Raw genomic sequence first — 26032 nt, 5'->3', positions numbered from 1 at the left:
CCTCTGTGCCCTTTCATGCTCCTCTTTGGCTTTTCTCAACCGCTCCTTGCGCTCGTTAATTTCCTTTTCTTGCCGTTTACGTTCATATTTTCGCTTATGTTCTGCAATCTTCTGAGCCTAAGTGAACAGTTTTGTGTATCAATTACATTTGTATAAAGATATCAACATGGCTTAAGATGGATATAGACATAAAATATTTATCTGCAGTCTGTGTACAGAACTAGATATACAGGTCCTTCTCAAAAAATTAGCATATAGTGTTAAATTTCATTATTTACCATAATGTAATGATTACAATTAAACTTTCATATATTATAGATTCATTATCCACCAACTGAAATTTGTCAGGTCTTTTATTGTTTTAATACTGATGATTTTGGCATACAACTCCTGATAACCCAAAAAACCTGTCTCAATAAATTAGCATATCAAGAAAAGGTTCTCTAAACGACCTATTACCCTAATCTTCTGAATCAACTAATTAACTCTAAACACATGCAAAAGATACCTGAGGCTTTTAAAAACTCCCTGCCTGGTTCATTACGCAAAACCCCCATCATGGGTAAGACTAGCGACCTGACAGATGTCAAGAAGGCCATCATTGACACCCTCAAGCAAGAGGGTAAGACCCAGAAAGAAATTTCTCAACAAATAGGCTGTTCCCAGAGTGCTGTATCAAGGCACCTCAATGGTAAGTCTGTTGGAAGGAAACAATGTGGCAGAAAACGCTGTACAACGAGAAGAGGTGACCGGACCCTGAGGAAGATTGTGGAGAAGGACCGATTCCAGACCTTGGGGAACCTGAGGAAGCAGTGGACTGAGTCTGCGTGTGCAGGAAATGGGCTACAGGTGCCGCATTCCCCAGGTAAAGCCACTTTTGAACCATAAACAGCGGCAGAAGCGCCTGACCTGGGCTACAGAGAAGCAGCACTGGACTGTTGCTAAGTGGTCCCAAGTACTTTTTTCTGATGAAAGCAAATTTTGCATGTCATTCGGAAATCAAGGTGCCAGAGTCTGGAGGAAGACTGGGGAGAAGGAAATGCCAAAATGCCTGAAGTCCAGTGTCAAGTACCCACAGTCAGTGATGGTGTGGGGTGCCATGTCAGCTGCTGGTGTTGGTCCACTGTGTTTCATCAAGGGCAGGGTCAATGCAGCTAGCTATCAGGAGATTTTGGAGCACTTCATGCTTCCATCGGCTGAAATGCTTTATGGAGATGAAGATTTCATTTTTCAGCACGACCTGGCACCTGCTCACAGTGCCAAAACCACTGGTAAATGGTTTACTGACCATGGTATTACTGTGCTCAATTGGCCTGCCAACTCTCCTGACCTGAACCCCATAGAGAATCTGTGGGATATTGTGAAGAGAAAGTTGAGAGACGCAAGACCCAACACTCTGGATGAGCTTAAGGCCGCTATTGAAGCATCCTGGGCCTCCATAACATCTCAGCAGTGTCACAGGCTGATTGCCTCCATGCCACGCCGCATTGAAGCAGTCATTTCTGCCAAAGGATTCCCGACCAAGTATTGAGTGCATAACTGAACATTATTATTTGATGTTTTTTTTGTTTGTTATTAAAAAACACTTTTATTTGATTGGACGGGTGAAATATGCTAATTTATTGAGACAGGTTTTTTGGGTTATCAGGAGTTGTAGGCCAAAATCATCAGTATTAAAACAATAAAACACCTGACAAATTTCAGTTGGTGGATAATGAATCTATAATATATGAAAGTTTAATTGTAATCATTACATTATGGTAAATAATGAAATTTAACACTATATGCTAATTTTTTGAGAAGGACCTGTAGGTGCCCAGATGCATACGAAGAACCAATCAAATAAAGGGAACCTGTCACCCCCAAAATCGTATATTAGGAAAGCCCACCGTCATCAGGGGCTTATCTACAGCATTCTGTAATGCTGTAGATTAGCCCCCGATGTATCCTGAAAGATGAGAAAAAGAGGTTAGATTATACTCACCCAGGGGCGGTCCCGCTGTGGTCCTCCTATCTTCATTCGATGATGTCCTCTTCTTGTCTTCTTGCTGCGTCTCCGGCGCAGGTGTACTTTGTCTGCCCTGATGAGGGCAGAGCAAAGTACTGCAGTGCCCAGGGGCTCTCTGACCTTTCCCGTGCCTGCGCACTGCAGTACTTTGCTCTGCCCTCAACAGGACAAAGTACGCCTGCGCCGGAGCTGCGGCATGAAGACAAGAAGAGGACGTCATCTTAAGAAGATAGGAGGCGCTGGACCGGGATCGCAACGCCCACTGGACCTGAACCGCAGCGGGACCGTCCCTGGGTGAGTATAATCGGACCTCTTTTTCTTTCAGGATACATCGGGGGCTTATCTACAGCATTACAGAATGCTGTAGATGAGCCCCTGATGCCGGTGGGCTTACCTCATATACATTTTGGGGGTGACAGAGCCCCTTTAATATAGCACAGGATAACCATCTAACTTGTATGGAGAGGTTTTCACTTTGCTGTCGATGAAGAAAACAATGATCAAGCATTTCAGATTTTACCACGCCTAATACTTGGTCATGTCTACTACTGGCTTTAGGGCGCAGTCAGACAACCGTATAAATTGGACCGAGATCAGACCACAATGCTTGGACGGGCCAGCAGGTACCCTGACCAGAGCGTGACAGCTGCATAGAAATATAAGAAGCTGTCACACTCGGGCCAGGGGAGGCGCTGTTAACCCATGCATTGTGGTCCGATTTCTGGGGACGTAAGACGGCACCCTTAAAGTAAGGCAATCCGTGAACACCCCTATGATAGAAAGCTGGCAGCTGCCAAAAGAAAATAAGTTCATTTTCTCCCGGTAGCTGCACTTTCAGCAAGGCGGCAGGGCAGCTTTGTAATGATATTTGCCTGCAGATTAACAATATATGTCTGCCGGTAAAATACCGGTTTGCAAGGTGATTGGTTCTCTTTAAAGTACCACTCCAGTGTTGTTTTTATTTTATTTCAGTGCTGGAATGGTGCTAATGTAAGTTTCTTGCCCCTATTCTTAACACTCAGCTGCCTCAGTTCTCCTCTTCATTTGTTATTGGTGCGGCTCTGTTCGGTCTTCTGCAGTTTGTGACCTGCTGGATTGCTTCAGTGCTTGCTGGGCCATTCAGAAGTCACTACTTAATGTAAACTGTTACCTCTGACTTCCAGTCTGTCAGAGGTTGTAGTCACAAAACTGCAGATTGGCATCAGAGTGGCCCCAGGAACAGCTGAAGACAGCAGCGGATAAGTATATTACTATGGGCAGGGAACTTACATTACAGCGCTGAAATGAAAAAACAAACACTGGAGTGTAATGGTGATTTAAAACGGTTGTCCAGCCTTGGGTAAAAGGCTTCAGTCACTGACTGCAGACTTGGGAATTCTCACCGCGCGCACTGCGTTGTGAGGATTCTCTGGTGTTGGCAGCAGGCGGTAATTTTACCATAAGTATGTGATTTACATACCTCCAGCCAAATTCCGACTAAATGTGTCTAACCTCACTCAATACACTGGCACGGAGTGTGGTTGCGCATGTCTATTTGGCACGTGACCACATGTATGCTAATCACATACTTGTGGTCACGTGCCCAATGCTCCTGGGGCAGGAGAATCTCAGCAGCGCACAGTATGCAAGCTGTGCGGATTCACATGTCTACAGTCATAGTGAGTGACTACAGACTTGTAGCCTAAGGCCAAACAACCCCTTTAGGTTTTCCATGTAGTACATAGACCAGAATACATATCAAGATTACAACATTTACAATTGTATTGTAACATCAATCAACAACAAGTGGTATACTAAAGTTATCACAATAACATAATAGAAGGGTCTGTGAACTAAATTTTAAATCAAGCTCTTATCTATATTTCCTGCATGTAAAAATTAGAAAAAGATCACCAGAAAAAAAGGAAAATATGTTAAAAGCAAAGTTAACGGGTTGGCCACATTTAGGAACAGTTCTGTTTGCTTTGTTTTTTTTTTTTTTTTTAACAAAAGGAACTTGTCACCAGATTTTGAGTCTCTGAAGAAATGTCACTAGCTTTAGCTGTGCTACATTCCACACATGTGTATCATCTCCTGACTCCCCCTGTAAACCCCCCAAAATACTATTTGAAGTGCTCCCGTGCAGTACGTAGACGAGGATGGTCTGGTCCTATGGCCATCATCACTGCAGTGTCTGTGCCTCCTTTCTGCTCCTAATCGCCATCCTCTGATGCAGCCTGCGTCATCCACAAGGCGAAACGAGATCTGCGCACTTGCACATTGATACATGTTTTATGCCCTATTAAAGTATGACAGAGCAAAGTGCACCTGCACGGGCCTGCAAGACTAGTGCGCAGGCATGAGCGCTCTTTTCGCTATGTGGATGAAGCAGGACATGAGCGGTCTCACAAATGCTTGAAAAAAGATGACTGCGCGACTCAAGGACCAAGATGAAGTCTCAAAGTTGTGGAGCGAAGTGCAGGACATGAGCGGTCTCACAAATGCTTGAAAAAAGATGACTGCACGACTCAAGGACCAAGATGAAGTCTCAAAGTTGTGGAGCGAAGTGCAGGACATGAGCGGTCTCACAAATGCTTGAAAAAAGATGACTGCACGACTCAAGACCAAGATGAAGTCTCAAAGTTGTGGAGCGAAGTGCAGTCAGATGGGAAACCACTTGGAAAGAAGCAAAAGTTTAAGTGCCAGATTCAATCTAGGCTGGGATGGTAAAATGGTACACATGGGAACAAACACCAGCACTATTGTGAGAGATGATGAGGCATGGAGAGAGTGCAGGCCCTGGGGCGCCAGAAACCATTTGAGACTGTGTAATACAAAACAGCATGCTCATCTCTGATCAAACACCTGGCAGAAAGGACTGGCATAAGGACTCCGATGTGTACATGGACCACACATACCAAAATGTTAGTACTGCTTACTATTGAAACAAGCACCGAAATAAGACATTACAAAGAAGAAATACTGAGAACTTTAACTGTTGACAAGCTAAATTCAGTCTACTAAGGAAAGAGCTTAATCTTTGTAGACTAGGATCAGGTACATGTGGATACTGAAAATAAGTGAGGATTTTTTTAAATATATATTAATAAAATGTACAGGAATAAAATTAAACTATAGTAGTTAAATAGATCAGGACTAAGTTCAATAACACAAACAAAAAAAAAGGCATTTAAAAACCTTGAAGGCTGAAAACGCAAAGAAAAGAAATCAAGCTAGGAAAGTTATCTATGGAGAAACAAAATCACAAATGATTTTAAAACAAATCCCACATTTTAATTTTATAAATACATTAACCCCCCCCCCCAAAAAAAAAAAATAATAATAATAATAATCCGATGGCCTTAGCCCTTTAAAAAGATCACCATAGTAATTCTCAGAGAAGGCTGAAAGCTTAAACAGGTATTTTTCATTCAAATTCATCAATTATCTGCCTGTGCTAGGTATCATTCATCAAGGCAGAAGTCAAAGATCACCACCCAACATAACCAATTTAAACAGGAGGTGAAGTATGGCGGCGTCTGAGCAAACTAAATATTGACAAAGCCCCCCACGGATACTGAGGGAGTTGAGCTCAGTTACTTATAGACCACTTTTATCCCATTTTCCTAGAGTCTCCTATAATAGGCTTGGTGCCACAAGCTTGGAGGAAGGCTGACGTGGAATAATGCGAGACAGATATATCAGCATTTAAAAAAGGGCAGGATGCTTTTCTTACAATAAATAGTATTGTGTGCTATGATTAATCTAGCAATAGAGAGTGTAGGAAGGTTGATCTTGATGGCCGTGTTTTTTCCCAACACAAGTAATTATGACAGTACAACTGTCTAGACTAGTGCTGGTTGTGTTATTTCTCACAAGGGGACCACGATGATTAACTGTTAGGCGCAATAGGCCGGATAGGGACCGCTCACACATTTTTGTTTCCCACTCCTCTATAAGACGGCAAAGGATCTTGCCCCTCCCAGTACTTTCCTATCTTTAGGTGCTGCTTGAAACCCCAACACTCAGTTTTACCACCTTCCTTGCAGAGAGCAGGTGTGACCTCCATGGTCTCTCAGGCTCATTGTGCCTGAAGGTTCTCACTTTTGAAATGTCATCCTTTTTTTCTGGGGTTTTCATCACAAATGTTTATTTTGCTTATTTTATGAATGAATGATGCGAAGTTGTGGATATTTTGTAGCAATAAGAAAAACATATTTCTTCTGCTGAGCTTTTAACCCCTTTCCGACATTGGGCATAACAGTACGCCCATGTCAGAATCTCTCCCTTTGATGTGGGCTCCTGTGCTGAGCCCACATTTTTCTGGCACTTCAGCTGTTTTGAACAGCCGACATGTGCCTCTAATAGCCGTGGGTAGAATCGTGATCCACCCGAGGTTGTTAACCTGTTAAATGTTGCTGTCAATCTCTGACAGCAGAATTTAAAGGGAACCTGTCACCCCCAAAATGGAAGTTTACCTAAGCCCACAGCCATCAGGGGCTTATCTACAGCATTCTGTAATGCTGTAGGTAAGCCCCAGATGTATCCTGAAAGATGAGAAAAAGAGGTTATATTATACTCACCCAGGGGCGGTCCCGCTGAGGTCTGGTCCGATGGGTATCGCGGTCCGGTCCGGGGCCTCCCATCTTCTTAAGATCACGTCCTCTTCTTGTCTAAACGCTGCGGCTCCGGCGCAGGTGTACTTTGTCTGCCCTGTTGAGGGCAGAGCAAAATACTGCAGTGCGCAGGCGCCGGGCCTCTCTGACCTTTCCCGGCGCCTGTGCACTGCAGTATTATGCTCTGCCCTCAACAGGGCAGACAAAGTACGCCTGCGCCGGAGCTGCGGCGTGAAGACAAGAAGACGACGTGATCGTAAGAAGATGGGAGGCCCCGGACCGCGACGCCCATCGGACCGGACCGCCCCTGGGTGAGTATAACCTAACCTCTTTTTCTCATCTTTCAGGTTACATCGGGGGCTTATCTACAGCATTACAGAATGCTGTAGATAACCCCTGATGCCGGTGGGCTTAGCTCAACTTCCATTTTGGGGATGACAGGTTCCCTTTAACTCGTGCTTAGTGGAAGCACGCTGGAAATTCTGCCAATCGGTGACCCAGTCACGTGATCGCAGGTCACCAATGGGTTAGCATGACAACCAGAGGTCTCCAGCAAACCTCTATAGTTGTTATAGCTGAATTGCTATGAGCGCCGCCCGGTGGTCGGCACTCATAGCAAGTGAGCATTTCTGCTTCTGATCATCGCCCGTGTGTAGCAGAAGCGATCAGACAATTGCAGCTTCTAGTCTCCCATGGAGACTATTTAAGCATGCAAAAAGTAAAAAAAGTTCATAAAAATATTAAAAAATATAAAAAGTTCAAATCACCCCATTCAAAAGAAATAAATAAAAATCTATCAAATATACACATATTTGGTATCGCCGCTTTCAGAAACGCCCGATTATCAATATAAAAAAATAATTAAACCGAGAAAAAAATTCAAAGCGTCAGAATTACGTTTTTTTGGTCGCCACTACATTGCAACAAAATGCAATAACAGGAGATCAAAAGACCATATTTACACCAAAATGGTATCAATAAAAATGGCATTTCGGTGCGCAAAAAACAAGCCCTCACCCAGCCACAGATCACAAAAATTAAAGTCGCTACAGGTTTCGGAATTTTTTTTTAACCCCTTTCATGACCTTGGGATTTTCCATTTTTCCGTGTTTGTTTTTCGCTCCCCTCCTTCCCAGAGCCATAACTTTTTTATTTTTCCGTCAATTTGGCCATGTGAGGGCTTATTTTTTGCGGGACGAGTTGTACTTTTGAACGACATCATTGGTTTTACCATGTCGTGTACTAGAACACGGGAAAAAAATTCCAAGTGCGTGAAATTGCAAAAAAAGTGCAGACCCACACTTGTTCTTTGTTTGGCTTTTTTGCTAGGTTCACTAAATGCTAAAACTGACCTGCCATTATGATTCTCCAGGTCACTACGAGTTCATAGACAACATGACTAGGTTATTTTTTATCTAAGTGGTGAAAAAAATTTCCAAACTTTGCAAAAAAAAAAAATTGCGCCATTTTCCGATACTCGTAGCGTCTCCATTTTTCATGATCTGGGGTCGGGTGAGGGCTTATTTTTTGCGTGCTGAGCTGGCGTTTTTAATGATAGCATTTCGGTGCAGATACGTTCTTTTGATCGCCCATTATTGCATTTTAATGCAATGTCACGGCGACAAAAAAAACGTAATTCTGGCGTTTCGAATTTTTTTCTCGTTACGCTGTTTAGCGATCAGGTTAATGCTTTTTTTTATTGATCGGGCGATTCTGAACGCGGCGATACCAAATGTGTGTAGGTTTGATTATTTTTTTATTGATTTATTTTGAATGGGGCGAAAGGGGGGGTGATTTAAACTTTTATATTTTTTCACTTTTTTTTTTTTTATTTTATTTTTTACTTTTGCCATGCTTCAATAGCCTCCATGAGAGGCTGGAAGCTGGCACAACACAATCGGCACTGCTACATAGCAGCGATCTGCTGTTAGCTGCTATGTAGCAGAAATGCAGGTGTGCTATGAGCGCCGACCACAGGGTGGCGCTCACAGCTGCTGGGGATCAGTAACCATAGAGGTCTCAAGGACCTCTATGGTTACTATTCAGAAGCATCGCTGACCTCCGATCATGTGACGGGGGTCGGCGATGTGCTCATTTCTGGCCGCCTGGCCGGAAGCGCAGGATAAATGCTGCTGTCAGCGTTTGACAGCGGCATTTAACTAGTTAATAGCGGCGGGTGAATCAAAACAGCTGACATGTCCCGGCTTTGATGCGTGCTCACCGCGGAGCCCTGCATCAAAGCAGGGGAGCTGACCTCGGATGTACTATCCCGTCCGAGGTCAGAAAGGGGTTAAACAAAGTTTGGAGAATTTTTTTCACCACTTAGATAAAAAAAGAACCTACACATGTTCGGTGTCTGAACTCGTAATGACCTGGAGAATCATAATGGCAGGTCAGTTTTAGCATTTAATCAACATGGTTAAAAAACCCCCCAAAAAACCAACAAACTGTGGAATTGCACTTTTTTTTGCAATTTCACCGCACTTAGAATTTTTTTTCCCCTGTTTTCCAGTACACGATATGTTAAAACCAATGGTGTCGTTCAAAAGTACAACTCGTCCTGCAAAGAACAAGTTATAATATAGCCATTTTGACAGAAAAATAAAAAAAAGTTATGACTCTGGGAAGAAGGGGAGCAAAAAACGAAAATACTTCCGGTCATGAAGGGGTGAACGTCTGAATCTGACTGAATATGACTAGTAGCATCTAAGTGCCTTACAATTAAGTTTTTCCCCAATTTTAATGTTAATTAACAGTTATGCCCTGAAAACTGGAGGTGGGAATTGTGAAATTTAAGTACTTTTTGTGTTTTTACATTTATGGTTAGTAAATATTTTTTTTTTTGCATCTGATTTTGTATACTCTCTTTTAATACATCCCAATGAAGGTCAACGATTACTTTTAGAGCCCAGAAATTGAGATAGATATTCTAGGCTAGTGGTGGCAAACCTATAGCACGCGTGCCATAGGGGGCTCGCAGAGCCCTCCTGGTGGGCACGCGTGCGCCATCTCCTCCGCACTATCGCCGCCACGACTCTCCTCAGCCTGCTTGCCATCTCCCTCATCACTACTGCCGTGGCCACTCTCCTCTGCATGCGTGCTGTCCCATCAGGCCGCGCCCTCCCATCAGTCGCTTGCTGAGGAGGGTGAGGATGGCGATGTTAGTGAGGAGGTGGATGTCGCGCGCGCTGAGGAGAGTGGCGGTGGCGCAAGTGCTGAGGAGATGGAGCACGTGCCCACAAGTAGGACTGTGATATATGAAGAGACCAGATCAGCGTTGGAATGGGCTGAGGTGAGTAGTTTTTTTTTTTTAAATATATTTAATGTGAGGCCATTATACTGTATATAGCACTATGTGGGCACATTATACCGTATGGAGCATCATGGGGGCCAATATACAGTATGGAGCATCATGCGGGGCCATTATACAGCATTGATCATCATGCGGGGCCAATATACAAGATGGAGCATCATGTGGGGCCATTATACTGTATGGAGCACTATGTGGGGCCCATTACACTGTATGGAGAACTATGTAGAGCCATTGTACTGTATGGAGGACTTTTTGTGCCCATTATACTATATAGAGGGCTGTGTTGGGTTTACAGTTGGAGAATTATACTGTAATGGGGTCAACGTTCTTTGTTGGGGGAACTGAGGGAGGGGGTACCGTAGGGTCATCATACTATGCGTGTGGAGGAGTTCACTGTGGGGGTATCATACTGTCCTTGCATCACACTTTATTATCTGTTTTATTCAAGGTTTTTTCCCTTTGTAATTACATATTGAAATTATGCCATTGGGCAATATTCTTTTTACTGCTCTTACATAACATTCTATAATTCCACTATAAGTCAAAAAGTTAATCGTTTTGAGGAAAAACTTCCTTAATTGTAGACTTTTTTTTTTTTTTTTAACAAATATTGAGGCTGGCCCACGACTTTGTCCAAGCTTTGAACTGTGGTCCTCTGTGTACTTGAGTTTGACATCCCTGCCTTAAATCGGGTTATTCTCATCATGATAAAGGGTTACAATTGCAAAGGTTGAAAAAAAAAAAACACTTTGCGGTTTTACTTTTAATTAAAAATCCTCTCCATTCTCAAGAACAGACCTCCACTGCAATCAGTGGCTAGTATCTTAAGGTACCGTCACCGATCGCTGCAGCGTCGCTGTTTGGTCGCTGGAGAGCTGTCACACAGATGGCTCTCCAGCGACCAACGATGCAGAGGTCCCCGGGTAACCTGTGTAAACATCGGGTTGCTAAGCGCAGGGCCGCGCTTAGTAACCCGATGTTTACCCTGGTTTCCAGTGTAAAATGTAAAAAACAAACAGTACATACTTACATTCGCGTCCCCCGGCGTCCGCTTCCTGCACTGACTGAGTGCCGGCCCTAACAGCAGAGCGGTGACGTCACCGCTGTGCTGTACTTTCATTTTGCGGCCGGCCGGAGCTCACAGTCAGTGCAGGAAGCGGACGGCGAGGGACGTGTGACAGACATCAGAGGGTGAGTATGTACTGTGTTTTTTTACATTTTACACTGGTAACCAGGGTAAACATCGGGTTACTAAGCGCGGCCCTGCACTTAGTAACCCGATATTTACCCTGGTTACCAGTGTAAAACATCGCTGGTATCGTTGCTTTTGCTGTCAAACACAACGATACACGGCGATCTGACGACCAAATAAAGTTCTGAACTTTAATCAACGACCAGCGATATCACAGCAGGATCCTGATCGCTGCTGCCTGTCAAACACAACAATATCGCTATCCAGGACGCTGCAACGTCACGGATCGCTATCGCTATCGTTTAGTGTGACGGTACCTTTAGGCTTGGACTGCAGTGCATACAAGCTCTAGACTGTATAGCATGCTAATGTAGGTTGTTTCTTTAATCTAAAACCTCAGTATTCAGGTTAAGTTGCAGTGTTGGCACTTTGCGATCATAAGTGGGTTTTGGATTGCAGTTTGGGTACTCTGCCTCAAAGGTTCGCCATTACTGTTCTAGGCGGTTTTCTAACCTGCGCCTGTCAGGCACGATGTGCCTGAACTCGGGAGTGTCAGGCTCATCCCTGACCCTGGGTTAAAAGTTTCCCAAACAAAGCATACAGAAGTAAATGGTACATAAAGCCGACACTGGGAGGGTAAAGAAAAGAATAACACTACCCTGGAGTATTTGTGTGAGTGGCACTAGTGGAAACGGCTGAAGTGTTAGAAAGACTGGAAGGGATGGCTGTACAAAGAGCTGGTAAATATCTGCTAAAAAAAGCAGTCCCCTGCTTGGAAAGTAAAAAGCCAGTTTTTCCAGTTTTCATTCACTGTATATACTCACCTCCACCTCTTGGTGGAAGATCACAGGGAAGTAGGGGCTCTCATGTGCCTCTTTCTTTTTTGGAGGCACGGCAACCAACATATTTTTAGGCTACACTAATAATAATAAAATATATAATAAATCTTTATTTATAAAGCACCAACATATTCCACAGCACTTTACACTTCAACTGTTCTTATACAAGTCATAAGTAACAATGTTAAAGACAATACAAGAGCTAAAAGCAAAGATAATGATAACCCAGCCCGTAAGAGCTTACAATCTACAATGAGGTGGGGTGGGGGGAGGGACACAAAGTAAAGGTGCGTATTTACAATGATGGTCCAGACATATTGAGGGAATGATGGATCAAAAAAGGCTGCACGAGGTTGTCACCAGCCAGAATGTGTGGTGCTTCTGGATGCAGTGGAGTTTGATGGAACGTGATAGGCTGCTCTAAACAGATGGGTTTTTAGGGAGCACCTAAAATTGTATAAGTTGTGGTTCATCCTGATTTCTTGGGGTAGAGCATTCCAAAGGATTGGTGCAGCTCCTAAGAAGTCTTGGAACCGGGAGTGGGAGGTGCGGATTAGTGCGGATATTAGTTGAAAGTCATTTGAGGAGTGTAACAAGCGGTTAGGTCGATAAACAGAAATGAGGGAGGAGATGTAGGGGGTGCTGCACTGTGGAGAACTTTGTGGGTGAGAACAAGCAGTTTCAATTAGATACTACAATGTATGGGCAGCCAGTGTAATGACTGGCACAGAGCGGAGGCGTCCGGGTACCGATTAGCCAGATAGACGACCCTGGCTGCTGCATTAAGAATGGACTGGAAAGGGAAAAGTCGGGTAAGGGAGAGGCCAATTAATAGAATATTACAGTAGTCCAGGTGGGAGTGGATCAGGGAGACAGTGAGGGTTTTTTATTGTTTCCATGGTGAGAAAGGGGGGGATTCTAGAGATGTTCTTTAGGTGTAAGCGGCAAGAGCGGGCAAGAGATTGAATATGGGAGTTGAAGGAAAGATTGGTGTCAAACATAACTAGACCGTGCACCTACTGCCGGGGCGTTATTGTGGTGCCATCAATGGAGAGGGAAATGTCAGCTTTAGGGAGGTCAGACGGTGGGAGCAGAAGTTCAATTTTCGAAAGGTTGAGTTTCAGAAAGTGAGCGGACATGATGTTGGAGACTGCGGACAGACAGTCACTGGTGTTCTGTAGTACAACAGGGGTAAGGTCAGGGGATGACGTGTATAGTTGTGTGGCATCAGCATAAAGATGGTACTGAAATCCAAATTTGCTGATAGTCTGCCTAATTGGGGCCGTGTAGAGAGAGAAGAGGAGAGAATCAAGGACTGAACCCTGAGGGACCCCAACAGTGAGAGGAAGAGAATAAGTGGAGTCAGGGAATGATACACTGAAGGAGTGGTCAGAAAGACAGGAAAAGAACCAGGAGAGAGAAGTGTCCTTTATGCCTATTGATTGGAGCATAGAGAATAGGAGATGTTGGTCAAGTGTCAAAAGCTGCAGAGAGGTTGAGAAGAAAGACAAGAGAGTGGTCACCGTTACATTTTGCTGTCGGAAGGTCATTGGTTACTTTGATAAGTGCAGTTTCTGTAGAATGTAGGGTGCAGAAGCTGGACTGTGATGGATCTAGGAGTAAGCAAGTGGAGAGGTAACAGGTAAGGTGGGAATAGACCAGGTGCTCCAAGAGTTTAGAGCTGAAGGGGAGATTGGAGAATGGACTGCAGTTATTTGTGCGGGATGGGTTCAAAAAAGGTTTTTTTTTAATGATGAAGTAATGATAGAGTGTTTGAAGGAGGAGGGAAAAATACCAGAGGAGATTGAAGATTGTACTTAGGTGAGTAGTGACCACTGGAGAGAGAGACTGGAGGAGATGTGAGGGAATGGGGTCAGTATGGTATGTCGCAGGATGAGAAGAGAGGAGCCTGGAGACTTCTTCTGTGACGGGGTCATATGTGGAGAGTGAGCCAGAGTAGATGCAGGGAGGGATGGGAGTCACAGCACTTGGTGGCTGGGTTCAAATTTCCTGATGGATATTCTCTATTTTCACTGTAAAATGTGAAGCCAGATCATCAGCAAACTGTCTGACAGTGGCCTGTGTTTTCAGACTGAGGAGGGAGTGAAAGGTGTTGAAAAGTTTTTTTGGGTTGTTCGATAGTGAGGAGATTAGAGTGGTGAAGTAGGTTAGTTTGACGAAGTGAAGAGTTATAAGCTCTTAAATTTGTAGCGGATGAAGTTTTCTGGTGTGCGAGTTTTCCTCTATATGCATTCAGCACACCTAGAGCATCAGTGGAGAAATTGAGTTTGCAATGTGAGCCAGGGCCTTTTTACTCTGTGTTTGGTGGTCTGAGGGGGAGGGGCGCTACTCAGTCAAGGGTGCTTCTGAGAGTGTCATTGCAGTGGTGTACAGCCAAATCAGGACAGGAAAAAGAGGCTATTGGGGACAGTGATGAGTGTAGGGAGTTTGTAAGTGAATGAGGGTTAAAGGCTTGTAGATTTCTGCATATGTGGTAGGTAGGAGTGTGCTGGGGTGGGAGAGGATTTGTGAGCGTGAAGGACAGGATATTGTAGTCATTCCACAGAGGTGAGTTATCTAGGTAAGAGATTGAACAGAGCTGGACAAAGACCAGGTCAGAGGTGTTACCGTCTTTATGTGTCTCAGAGGTTAAAAGCTGTGAGAGGCAGAGCAAAGTGATTAGAGACAGAAGCTGGGATGCAGATGGGAAAGTGGAGATGTTGAAGTATCCCAGGATAAGGGTTGGTAATTCTGAGGACATGGAAGTGTGGCAGCCAAATGGTCAAGGAACTGGGTGGGTAAGCATGGGGGATGGTATATGAGTATATGACCGCAACTCTGAGGGAGAGAGAATGGAAGACCCTGATGGTGTGAACCTCAAAAGAAGGGAATGAGAGTGAAGGAACTGGGGGGGGGGGGGATAACCTGGAAAGCGCATTGTGGGGACAGGAGTATGTCGATTCCACCACCCAGTCTGTTTGCGGGTCTTGAGGAATGGTCGAAATGTAAGCCGCCATCAGAAATGGCAGCAAGGGAGAGAGTGTCAGAATCCAGGTGTCAGTGAGGGCCAACAGATTATGAGAGTTGTTCAGAAAGTAGTTGTGCAGGAAAGGAAGCTTATTGCAGATTGTGGATTCCAGAGAGCACAATTAAAAGAGGGAAATGAAGACGTACAGCTAATGTTACACAGTTCTCCTTTCTCATAATTGGGTTCTACCTAAATTCATAATAGGAAAAAAAAAAAAACCTTCCAGTCAGGTAAATTGACCTCCCATAGACACTATTATAAAACTGGTTCAGCTTTGTTATTGAAGAAGCTGGAAGAAACAACAAACAGTGTCTTCCTCCTAGTGGTGGCAGCTAGACCACATTATACAAACCGTATTCTTGTGTAATAAGTTTTGAAAAGTGGCATAATTTTGATGCAACTCGAGACTACACTAATATTTTGCGACTTTGGGCGTTCACACTATTTTTGCCCAGCTTCTACAAAGTGGAAGAAACTGGTTCAGGAAGGGGGCGCGGGAAACAATGTTCATATTCAAGACGAGCGGCGGCATTCACTATACCACAAATCTTACTCCAGCAGGGTTTGTAGTAAGATTTGCAGTGAGGCATACACTAGGTGCATGCCACTCGTCCAACGCCCCCGATTCACAAAGACTTCATAATTCATGAGTGTCTGACTTCAGCACATCAACAGGACTGTCGTGAACAATGCTGGTCTTGATGAATCGAGCCACATGTCTTAAATATGGAGTCCTTCAAGGGCATTTTTTTTTTTACACTTGAATACATGCATTTTTGCACATTTCTATTTGATAGATTCTGTGTTGAACGGTTAAATGTTGTTGGTAGAATGAGTAACCTAAACAAAAAACTATTTTTTTTATTTCCACAATTGTAAAAATGATTTTTGGCACTAAAATACATGCATTTAAAGGAAACCAGTCATTAGATTCATGCTGTCTAAACCATGGGCAGCAAGAATCAGAGCCTGGCTTGCAGCTAGAGCGTTCCACAGAAAATTTAGTTTGAAAATCTGGCCAGCAACCATGGGCAGATACTAACTTAATTTGATAACCATAGCAAGCGATCGACAGGTCTCTACCTATGTACAGGTGAGGGAATGATCTGTTTATCACATGCACTTGCATTAGTCCTTGACCAGATCTTCAAAGTATGTTCTTCTGAAACGCCAGAGCTTATCAGAGAAAAATGCCTGTGATCCTGCAGGCAGGATCGGATTCATGCAGCCTGTGGTTTGGGCAGCATGAATCACATGATAGATTCCCTTTAAGTTGCACAGTATTTGCAATAATATTAGCTGTATCGCATGTGCCAGTGGTTGTATCATTTATTACTCCACTAAGCTGCTCTGCGGATTCAGTAACCACTGCAATGGTTGGTGTTACATAATCTAGCCTTTTAGCTAGGTTTTTTTTAGGAGAGAACAAATATATAACCGGTTTTATCAATATGTTGCAAATTTAAACTTTGCTTTGCAAAGCTTTTGTATTTTTTTTTTTTTTTTTTAAAGGAGGCAACAATTACAAACTTTACACACAACATGGCAAAGTTTCAGTGTGACAGTAAAAAACAGTAATCTATGTGGTGAAAAATCAAAGAATGCAGTGACATTTGTTCCATCAATTGTCAATAACTTAGCCGAGCTTTAAAGATAACTTGTCACCAAGTACAAAGAAGAAAAATGATTTTTTTTTTTTTTTAGATCACTGCTGTTCCCGAGTATTCAGTTTGCAGTTTTTTTTTTGCCTTTATAAATCCGACCTGCAGTTCCAGAGATATGGCCTTTTATTTAGTGCTGTTATGCTCTTTACAAGAAGCATGGCAATCACAGGGTAATAACGCAGAGCAGGCGAGGGACATACCTCAGAGGATCCTGTGAGCGCCTTCTTCTTGGTAAAGGCCATAAGAAGCACTAAATTAAAAATGGCCTGTTTTCTGGAATTGTATAACAGATTTAAAATAAAAATATATAATTGCATATTCAGGTGGGACTTGTTGACCTTGTAACAAGTCCATGTGTCAAAATTACACTATAATTATACATGCAAATAGAGTTTCAATAATGGACATGTGGAAGAATGGACTTATTATGGTTCAGGATTTTTAATAAGATGTTCACAAAGCCTATTACTTACACGTGGTTGAACTTCTTTAAGCATTGTACTTGCGTCTTCATCGTAATCCAATTTGCAAGCCATTGCCAAATCTTGGGCAGCTTCTTCCCAGTGACCAAGAAGCCTACAGAATAGTTAAAAGAACAAAATTTGTTTATGTGGATCATTAGGAAATTAAAGTAGCACTTTAAGAAAATTAGCAACACAATGACGTCCTAGGCTTACATTATGAAACTTAAGCATTTTCGTCTGTAGGCAGTCAACAAATTCCTGTGCTTTGAGCTACTTTCTGGTGCCTCTGTGTGGACCAGCAGGGCTGTCGGAGTCATGGAAATTGAGGAGTCGGAGGTTTAACTTACCGACTCCACAGCCATGTGGACCAGAAGTCACATTCTCTATAGATTCCTATGACAGCCATAATTTGAGTTTCACAAGAAGGAGAAAGAAACTTTTGTTCTACAGTAAAGAAGCCGCTGCATTCAGAGTCAGAATGCAGGCTATGGGGTCCAAATGAAGGACCAGAGCAAAAAATGCAGAAATTCAGCAACTGACACATTGAAGGGAACCCGACAAATCAGAAAACTGCCTACTGTTTAATCCTTTAAGTAACCATGTCCAATTTTTCATATCTTACATATACAGTGGGGCAAAAAAGTATTTAGTCAGTCAGCAATAGTGCAAGTTCCACGACTTAAAAAGATGAGAGGCGTCTGTAATTTACATCATAGGTAGACCTCAACTATGGGAGACAAACTGAGAAAAAAAAATCCAGAAAATCACATTGTCTGTTTTTTTATCATTTTATTTGCATATTCTGGTGGAAAATAATTATTTGGTCAGAAACAAACAATCAAGATTTCTGGCTCTCACAGACCTGTAACTTCTTCTTTAAGAGTCTCCTCTTTCCTCCGCTCATTACCTGTAGTAATGGCACCTGTTTAAAAATCTCTGTCTCTCTCTGTCTCTCTCTGTCTCTCTCCCCGTCTTAAGTTTGCTAGAGAGCATTTGGATGATCCAGAGGAGTTTTGGGAGAATGTCCTATGGTCTGATGAAACCAAACTGGAACTGTTTGGTAGAAACACAACTTGTCGTGTTTGGAGGAAAAAGAATACTGAGTTGCATCCATCAAACACCATACCTACTGTAAAGCATGGTGGTGGAAACATCATGCTTTGGGGCTGTTTCTCTTCAAAGGGGCCAGGACGACTGATCCGGGTACATGAAAGAATGAATGGGGCCATGTATTGTGAGATTTTGAGTGCAAACCTCCTTCCATCAGCAAGGGCATTGAAGATGAAACGTGGCTGGGTCTTTCAACATGACAATGATCCAAAGCACACCGCCAGGGCAACGAAGGAGTGGCTTCGTAAGAAGCATTTCAAGGTCCTGGAGTGGCCTAGCCAGTCTCCAGATCTCAACCCTATAGAAAACCTTTGGAGGGAGTTGAAAGTCCGTGTTGCCAAGCGAAAAGCCAAAAACATCACTGCTCTAGAGGAGATCTGCATGGAGGAATGGGCCAACATACCAACAACAGTGTGTGGCAACCTTGTGAAGACTTACAGAAAACGTTTGACCTCTGTCATTGCCAACAAAGGATATATTACAAAGTATTGAGATGAAATTTTGTTTCTGACCAAATACTTATTTTCCACCAGAATATGCAAATAAAATGATAAAAAAACAGACAATGTGATTTTCTGGATTTTTTTTTCTCAGTTTGTCTCCCATAGTTGAGGTCTACCTATTATGTAAATTACAGACGCCTCTCATCTTTTTAAGTGGTGGAACTTGCACTATTGCTGACTGACTAAATACTTTTTTGCCCCACTGTATCACTTTAGGTCAGGGATGTCAAACTCAAATACACAAAATACACCTAAATTAAAAACTTGGACAAAGTTGTGAGCCAATCTTGATATCAATTAAAAACAGGTCTACAATTGAGGATTTTTTTTCCCCTCATCATTCCTTATAGAATTATGCCCACCCACAGAGTCCTCCATACAGAATAATGGGCCCCGCAGAGTCCACCATGCAGAATGGGCCTTACATAGTCCTCCATGCAGAATATCGGACCCCACATAGTGCTCCATGCAGACTAATTGGCCCTACATAGTGCTCCATGCAGACTAATGGGCCCTACATAGTCCTCCATGCAGAATATCGGACCCCATATAGTGCTCCATGCAGACTAATGGGCCCTACATAGTCCTCCATGCAGACTAATGGGCCCTACATAGTCCTCCATACAGAATATCGGACCCCATATAGTGCTCCATGCAGACTAATGGGCCCTACATAGTGCTCCTGCAGACTAATGGGCCATGCAGAATATCGGACCCCACATAGTGCTCCATGCAGACTAATGGGCCCTACATAGTCCTCCATGCAGAATATCGGACCCCATATAGTGCTCCATGCAGACTAATGGGCCCTACATAGTGCTCCTGCAGACTAATGGGCCATGCAGAATATCGGACCCCACATAGTGCTCCATGCAGACTAATGGGCCCTACATAGTCCTCCATGCAGAATATCGGGCCCTACATAGTCCTCCATGCAGAATATCGGGCCCCACATAGTGCTCCATGCAGACTAATGGGAACCACATTAAAAAAATAAAATACCTCTACCCTGGTCCCCCGCTACTCCAGTCTCGCAGAGTGTGTTCTGCAGCGCTTCACTGCTCGACACAGTTGGCGTGAAATATAGGCATCATCGTGCCCGCTATGCTTAGACACACGTCAGATGCAGATGGAGACTGATGGATGAGGGAATGTCAGCTGACAGACTTCCATCATTGTTTCTACTGTATCGAAGGTGGGGGGAGTTAGTGCCAGCGTCGAGGGCCAAATATAAATCACCCACGGGCCACAGTTTAACGTGTGCTTTAAGTCATATGGAATTTGAAATGCTTTTACATATCCCAAGGATTGAACCTTTTTCTTCTTATCGCATAATACTTTATGTTATAAACAAAGGTTGATATGTTGTGTTTATTGATGAAAATATTGGAAATTTGACAAATTTAAAAAACATTAGCAATTTTTCAAACAATGCTCCTAGCTTTATTTAAATCAGACAGACATGCCACACAAAAAACAATACCATATGTCTACTTCACACATTTTTCAAACCTCTTTTTATTTTGTTAGGATGCTAGAAGGGTTAAAAGATTAGCAGCATTATTTTGCCCAAGGAAATTTACAGAAAACTATTTTTTAGGGACCTATTAAGTTTTAATATAATTTTGGGACTATATATTAATAAAATAATTAAAACATGCTGTCAGGAACTTTGTGAAAGCATTGGTCCAAAATGCAAGTTAAGTTAATTATCCTAAATAAAGTATATTTGAAAAGTGGTAAATAATTAAAAAGTCCCTTCTGTTCCTGCTCTATTTGCTTTCTTCATTTCCATTTTCATGAGGTTTCATTTGAGAACCGCCATTGCATTCTGGAATACTCAGGATGTCATCAGGGGCCGACCCTGAAATGAAGCATCAGTGATGTCCAGGGGCGGAGCTAGACCCTGCTCTGCTGAGCATACGTCGGCTGCCCATTGCTGAGCATACGTCGGCTGCCCATTGCTGAGCATACGTCGGCTGCCCATTGCTGAGCATACGTCGGCTGCCCATTGCTGAGCATACGTTGGCTGCCCATTGCTGGCGGGAGGGCCTGCGGATCACCTTAACTTTCCAGCATTCCGGCTCTTCTTTTGATCAGCCAGGCTGGAGTAACATTATTGTGGAGTGACACACAGGGTATCAAGTCACCGCGTTCAGTGGTCATAGATTACAGCCCTGGCTGATGGCCCAGAGTCCAGCTAATAGATTCTCCTATTTATTTGTATGATGTAAAATAGTTTCAGAATTCTCTCAATTCCCCATTTGCACATGGAATTGTATTATAAGATACTGTAATGTTTCCATGAGTAAAGAATGTCTCTGAACATTACATATTCCTTATTCACTCACATGCCATCTACTAAAAGCACCAAATCCTTACCGATGTGCTTTTCCTCTCCATTTATATGGCTGAGCAGAGTCAGGATTGATGGCTATAGCTTTATCACAGTCACGGATTGCGGCATTTGGTTTTTGTAGCTTCACATAAACACTAAAGGAAAAGAAAACATAATAAATTTTTGTGTATACATATATTTAGTGTACAATGTAGGAAAAGTTATTTTCTATTAGCCTATCTACATAATCGCAGCCAGATGTGGTCAGGAGAGCTGAAAATGCCAAGCCAGATGTGCTGCAAGTGCCCCAATTCCCATAGAGGTGAATGGGCATCAACCACGCAAACTACATGGTTTCCCTAAATCAATAATGGCAAGTTGCAAAAGGTAAATACCAGAACGGTAAATCAAGAAGGCGTAAAGACAAAAGGAAGAAAACTCGTGTGCATAAGCACACCAACTAACATTGCACAGTGTGTTCAGGGGGTTTCTAAATGTTTTCATCTAATAAATTATGACTTTTTAACCCCTTAGTGGCCGAGCCAATTTTTACAATTCTGACCACTGTCACTTTATGAGGTCATAACTCTGGAACGCTTTAATGGATCCCACTGATTCTGAGACTGTTTTTTCGTGACATATTGTACTTCATATGTTGGTGGTAAAATTTCTTCGATATGACTTGCATTTATTTATGGAAAAAACAGAAATATGGCTAAAATTTTTAAAATGTCACAATTTTCAAACTTTGAATTTTTATGCCCTTAAAACAAGAGAGATATGTTACACAAAATAGTTAATAAATAACATTTCCCACATGTCTACTTTACATCAGCACAATTTTGGAAACAATTTTTTTTTGTTAGGAAGTTATAAGGGTTAAAAGTTGACCAGCGATTTCTCATTTTTACAACAAAATTTTACAAAAACTTTTTTTTTTTTTTTTTTTTTTTAGGGACATCACATTTGAAGTCACATTGAGGGGTGTACATGACAGAAAATACCCCAAAGTGACACCATTCTAAAAACTGCACCCCTCAAGGTGCTCAAAACCACATTCGAGACGTTAATTAACCCTTTACGTGCTTCACAGGAACTAAAGCAATGTGGAAGGAAAAAATGAACATTTAACTTTTTTTCACAAACATTTTATTTCAGAACCAGTTTTTTTTTATTTATTCTCACAAATGTAAAAAGAGAAAATGAACCACAAAGTTTGTGCAATTTCTCCTGAATACATCGATACTCAATATATGGGGGTAAACCACTGTTTGGGGGCACGGCAGAGATCGGAAGGGAAGGAGCGCTATTTGACTTTTCAATGCAGAATTGGCTGGAATTGAGATTGGACGCCATGTCGCATTGGAGAGCCCTGATGTGCCTAAACACTAGAAACCCCCCAAAAGTGACACCATTTTGGAAACTAGACCACTTAAGGAACTTATCTAGAAGTGTGGTGAGCACTTTGAACCTGCAAGTGCTTCACATTAGTTTATAACGTAGAGCCATGAAAATAAAAAAATCATATTTTTTCCACAAAAATTGTTTATTTTCCCAAGGGTAACAGGAGAAATTGGACCCCAAAAGTTGTTGTCCAATTTGTCCTGAGTACGCAGATACCCCATATGTGGGGGTAAACCACTGTTTAGGCGCACGGCAGAGCTCAGAAGGGAAGGAGCAAGGTTTTACCTTTTCATAGCAGAATTGGCTGGAATTAAGATAGGACACCATGCCGCGTTTTAAGAGCCCCTGTTGTGCCTAAACAGTGAAAACTCCCCAATTCTTACTCCAATCCTAGCCCCAAACCCAAACCCTAGCCCCAAACCCAAACCCTAGCCCCAACTCTATCCCTAATGGAAAAATGGAAATAAATATATATTTTTTTATTTCATTATTGTTCCCTAACTAAGGGGGTGATAAAGGTTTTTTTTATTTACTATATATTTTTTATTTTAATCACTGTGATAGAACCTATCAAAGTGATCAAAATGAACCAATAGGAAAAATCTCCTATTGTTGCCGGGTGCAGATCTCGGCGGGCGCACTGAGCATGCACCCGTCATTTTCTTACCGGAATAAGACGCTGGCAGCCGTGGGGGGAAGCTAGAGGAGCCAGGGACACCGGGAGGTACCGGGGGGAAATCGGGGACCCTATTTCTCTCTCCTCTGATGTGCGATCACATCAGAGGGGAGAGGAATTAAATGGCAAATCGACTTTTTTTTGCGGTCGCCGTTATACGATTAATAAAGGCGATCGCAACCCCAGGGTCAGTAAAAACTGACCCGAATCATGTTCTCTGGGGTATCGGCTGCCCCCGGCAGCTGAGATCCAGAAGAAATTCCAACTCTGGGGGGCGCTATACACTTTTTTTCACAGCGCCGTTAGAAAGCGGCGCTGTGGTTTAAGTACCCTTAACTGCCGCCGTGAAAAGGCATATCAGCGGTCGTTAAGGGGTTAAAATATCACAAAATTTGTGTGTAAATAAACTCCATTTATCGCTTAGAGTAACTTAATGTCCAAAAGTCACACAGTGTTCAACACACAGTATCCTCTGGATGGCAGCAGGGAAACGAGAGAGTCCGTAAGTGCGTCCGATTGCGGAGGGCAACTGCACCACCGTATCACGCTGTGGGGTGTCAGGAGTTCACTCTATGGGGCTTGGTGTTACTCTCACACAGACTGCGCTGTTGCAGAGCCGACTGCTCTGCTTGCTGCTAACTTCACTGGCACTGACACACCCATCCCTCTGCTGCAACAGTTTTTGCAATAACCTGTGGCCGCAGGCCACATGGAAAACCCAGCCCGGGGGAGGAAACGGACCAACCCCACTACCTTCCTGTAGTCTGTTTAAAAAAAAAAAGCCCATGCAGGTTTTCTTACACTGAACTGCAATGCACTCCTGCAGCCTCAATACGCTTCTGAGCACATACTGGGGGACCCATAGTGACCCTCGCAAATAAGACCTGTCACTGCCTTGACTTGGTCTTCTCCCGGCTTAGCTTAGTGTATGATTTTACAAAGTCCCCACTCCTGCTCTCTAACCATAACCTTTTTTCATTCTCTATCAAGAACTGCCATCCCGCTCAGGTCACCCGCACATTCCACACTTATAGAAATATACAGGCCATTAACACCCAGAAACTTATGAAGAACTTGCAGTCATCGCCTCCATCTCCTCCCTCTCATGTCCTGATTCTGCACTGAAGCATTATAATGAAACACTGCAAAGTGCCCTGGCTGAAGCTGCACCTCCTATACATAGAACAACTCGGCACAGACGGTGACAACCCTGGCACACGCTGCAAACACGTTACCTACAGCGGTGCTTCAGGTGCCTTGAACGTCTGTGGAGAAAATCCAATTTGCCTGAAGATTTCATCCGTAGGTTTATGCTTAAAAGCATACAACACTGCCCCTTCACCTCTCCCAACAATCCTATTTCAACACCCTTAACACCTCACTATCCAATAACCCTAAAAGTCTGACACTTTTCAATCCCTACTCAAGCCAAGAGTGCAGGCCCCAACCACGGATCTCCACGCTGATGATCTGGCCAATTACTTCAAAGAAAAATTGACCATATCCGACAGGAAATTTTCTCTGAATCCCCTCATACCACCATGCATTGTCCCCTCTCCCCCACTGCATCTAGCTCACTCTCTGATTTTGAACCAGTCACAGAAGAAGAAGTGATCAGGCTCCTTGCGTCTTCTCCCACACTACTTGCACCAGTGACCCCATTCCGCCACATCTCCAGTCCCTTTCCACTGCTGTCACCACTCACCTAACAAATATTCAACCTCTCTCTCTCTTCTGGTATCTTTCACTCCTCATTTAAGCATGCCATCATACATCTATTACTTAAAAAAACCATCCCTCGACCAAAACTGTGCCGCTAATTATAGACCTGTTTCTAATCTTCCCTTCATCTCTTAACTCCTCGAACGCCTGGTCCACACCAGTCTTATCCACCATCTCTCAGATAACTCTCTTCTCGACCCTCTTCAATCCGCTTTCTGCTATTTACACTCTACTGAAACTGCCCTCACTAAAGTCTCTAATGATCTATTAACAGCTAAATCTAATGGTCACTACTCCATGCTAATTCTCCTGGATCTCTCTGCAGCATTCGACACTGTGGATCATCAGCTCCTTCTCATTATGCTCCGCTCCATTGGCCTCAAAGACACAGTTCTCTCCTGGTTCTCCTCCTATCTCTCTGACTGCTCCTTCACTGTATCTTTTGCTGGCTCCTCCTCATCTTCCCCTTACTGTTGGGATCCTCAAGGATCAGTCTTGGTCCCCACCTCTTCTCTTTGTATACTGCCCCTATTGGACAAACAATCAGTAGATTTGGTTTCCAGTGCCATCTCTATGCAGATGACACCCAATTATACACCTCCTCTCCTGACATCACGACTGCCTTTTTAGAAAACACCAGTGATTGTCTTACCGCTGTCTCCAAGATCATGGCCTCTATCTGAAACTGAACCTGTCAAAAACTGAACTCCTTGTGTTTCCTCCCTCTACTAACCTACCTATGCCTGACATTGCCATTTCCGTGTGTGGTTCTACCATTACTCCCTAGCAACATGCCCGCTGCCTTGGGGTCATGCAGCACCCAGGTTAATTCGAATAATCCCCAATACCCACAGTTTTAAGCATGCCCTAAAAATGCATTTCTTCAGACTGGCCAACCGCCTCAACACATTAACCTAACTATCTCTATGTTGCCCATTCAAAATTTTACCATAACCAGGTTTCTCGTATCATCTCCTCACAGGTTTTATGCATTTAATAGCCCTCTGTGTCTGTACTGTTACATACTGTAAGTTTGCGAGCAGGGCCCTCATTCCTCTTGGAATCTGTTTTGATCTATGTGTTTTTAATGTTAGGCTGTAATGTCTATTGTCTGTGCAAGTCCCCTCTGAAATGTAAAGTGCTGCAGAATATGTTGGCGCTATAGAATTTATATTA

General features: G+C 43.2%; 1 protein-coding gene across 1 annotated transcript in view; it reads right to left on the bottom strand.

The window, feature by feature from the left end:
• Positions 1-26032, bottom strand: part of ST13 (ST13 Hsp70 interacting protein) — a 202530-nt gene that overhangs the window by 41436 nt on the left and 135062 nt on the right. The window contains exons 7-9 of the mRNA XM_077276087.1: positions 21099-21209; positions 17113-17215; positions 1-117 (exon numbers count right to left, since the gene is read on the bottom strand). Of these exons, the coding sequence (XP_077132202.1) occupies positions 1-117; positions 17113-17215; positions 21099-21209 (331 nt within the window). The remainder of the gene's footprint in view (positions 118-17112; positions 17216-21098; positions 21210-26032) is intronic.

This window comes from Ranitomeya variabilis, chromosome 8 (genome assembly GCF_051348905.1).
Source record: "Ranitomeya variabilis isolate aRanVar5 chromosome 8, aRanVar5.hap1, whole genome shotgun sequence".
NCBI classification, from domain to species: domain Eukaryota; kingdom Metazoa; phylum Chordata; class Amphibia; order Anura; family Dendrobatidae; genus Ranitomeya; species Ranitomeya variabilis.
The sequence above is the reverse complement of the archived record's forward strand: the minus strand, read 5'-3'. Positions and strand labels throughout refer to the sequence as shown.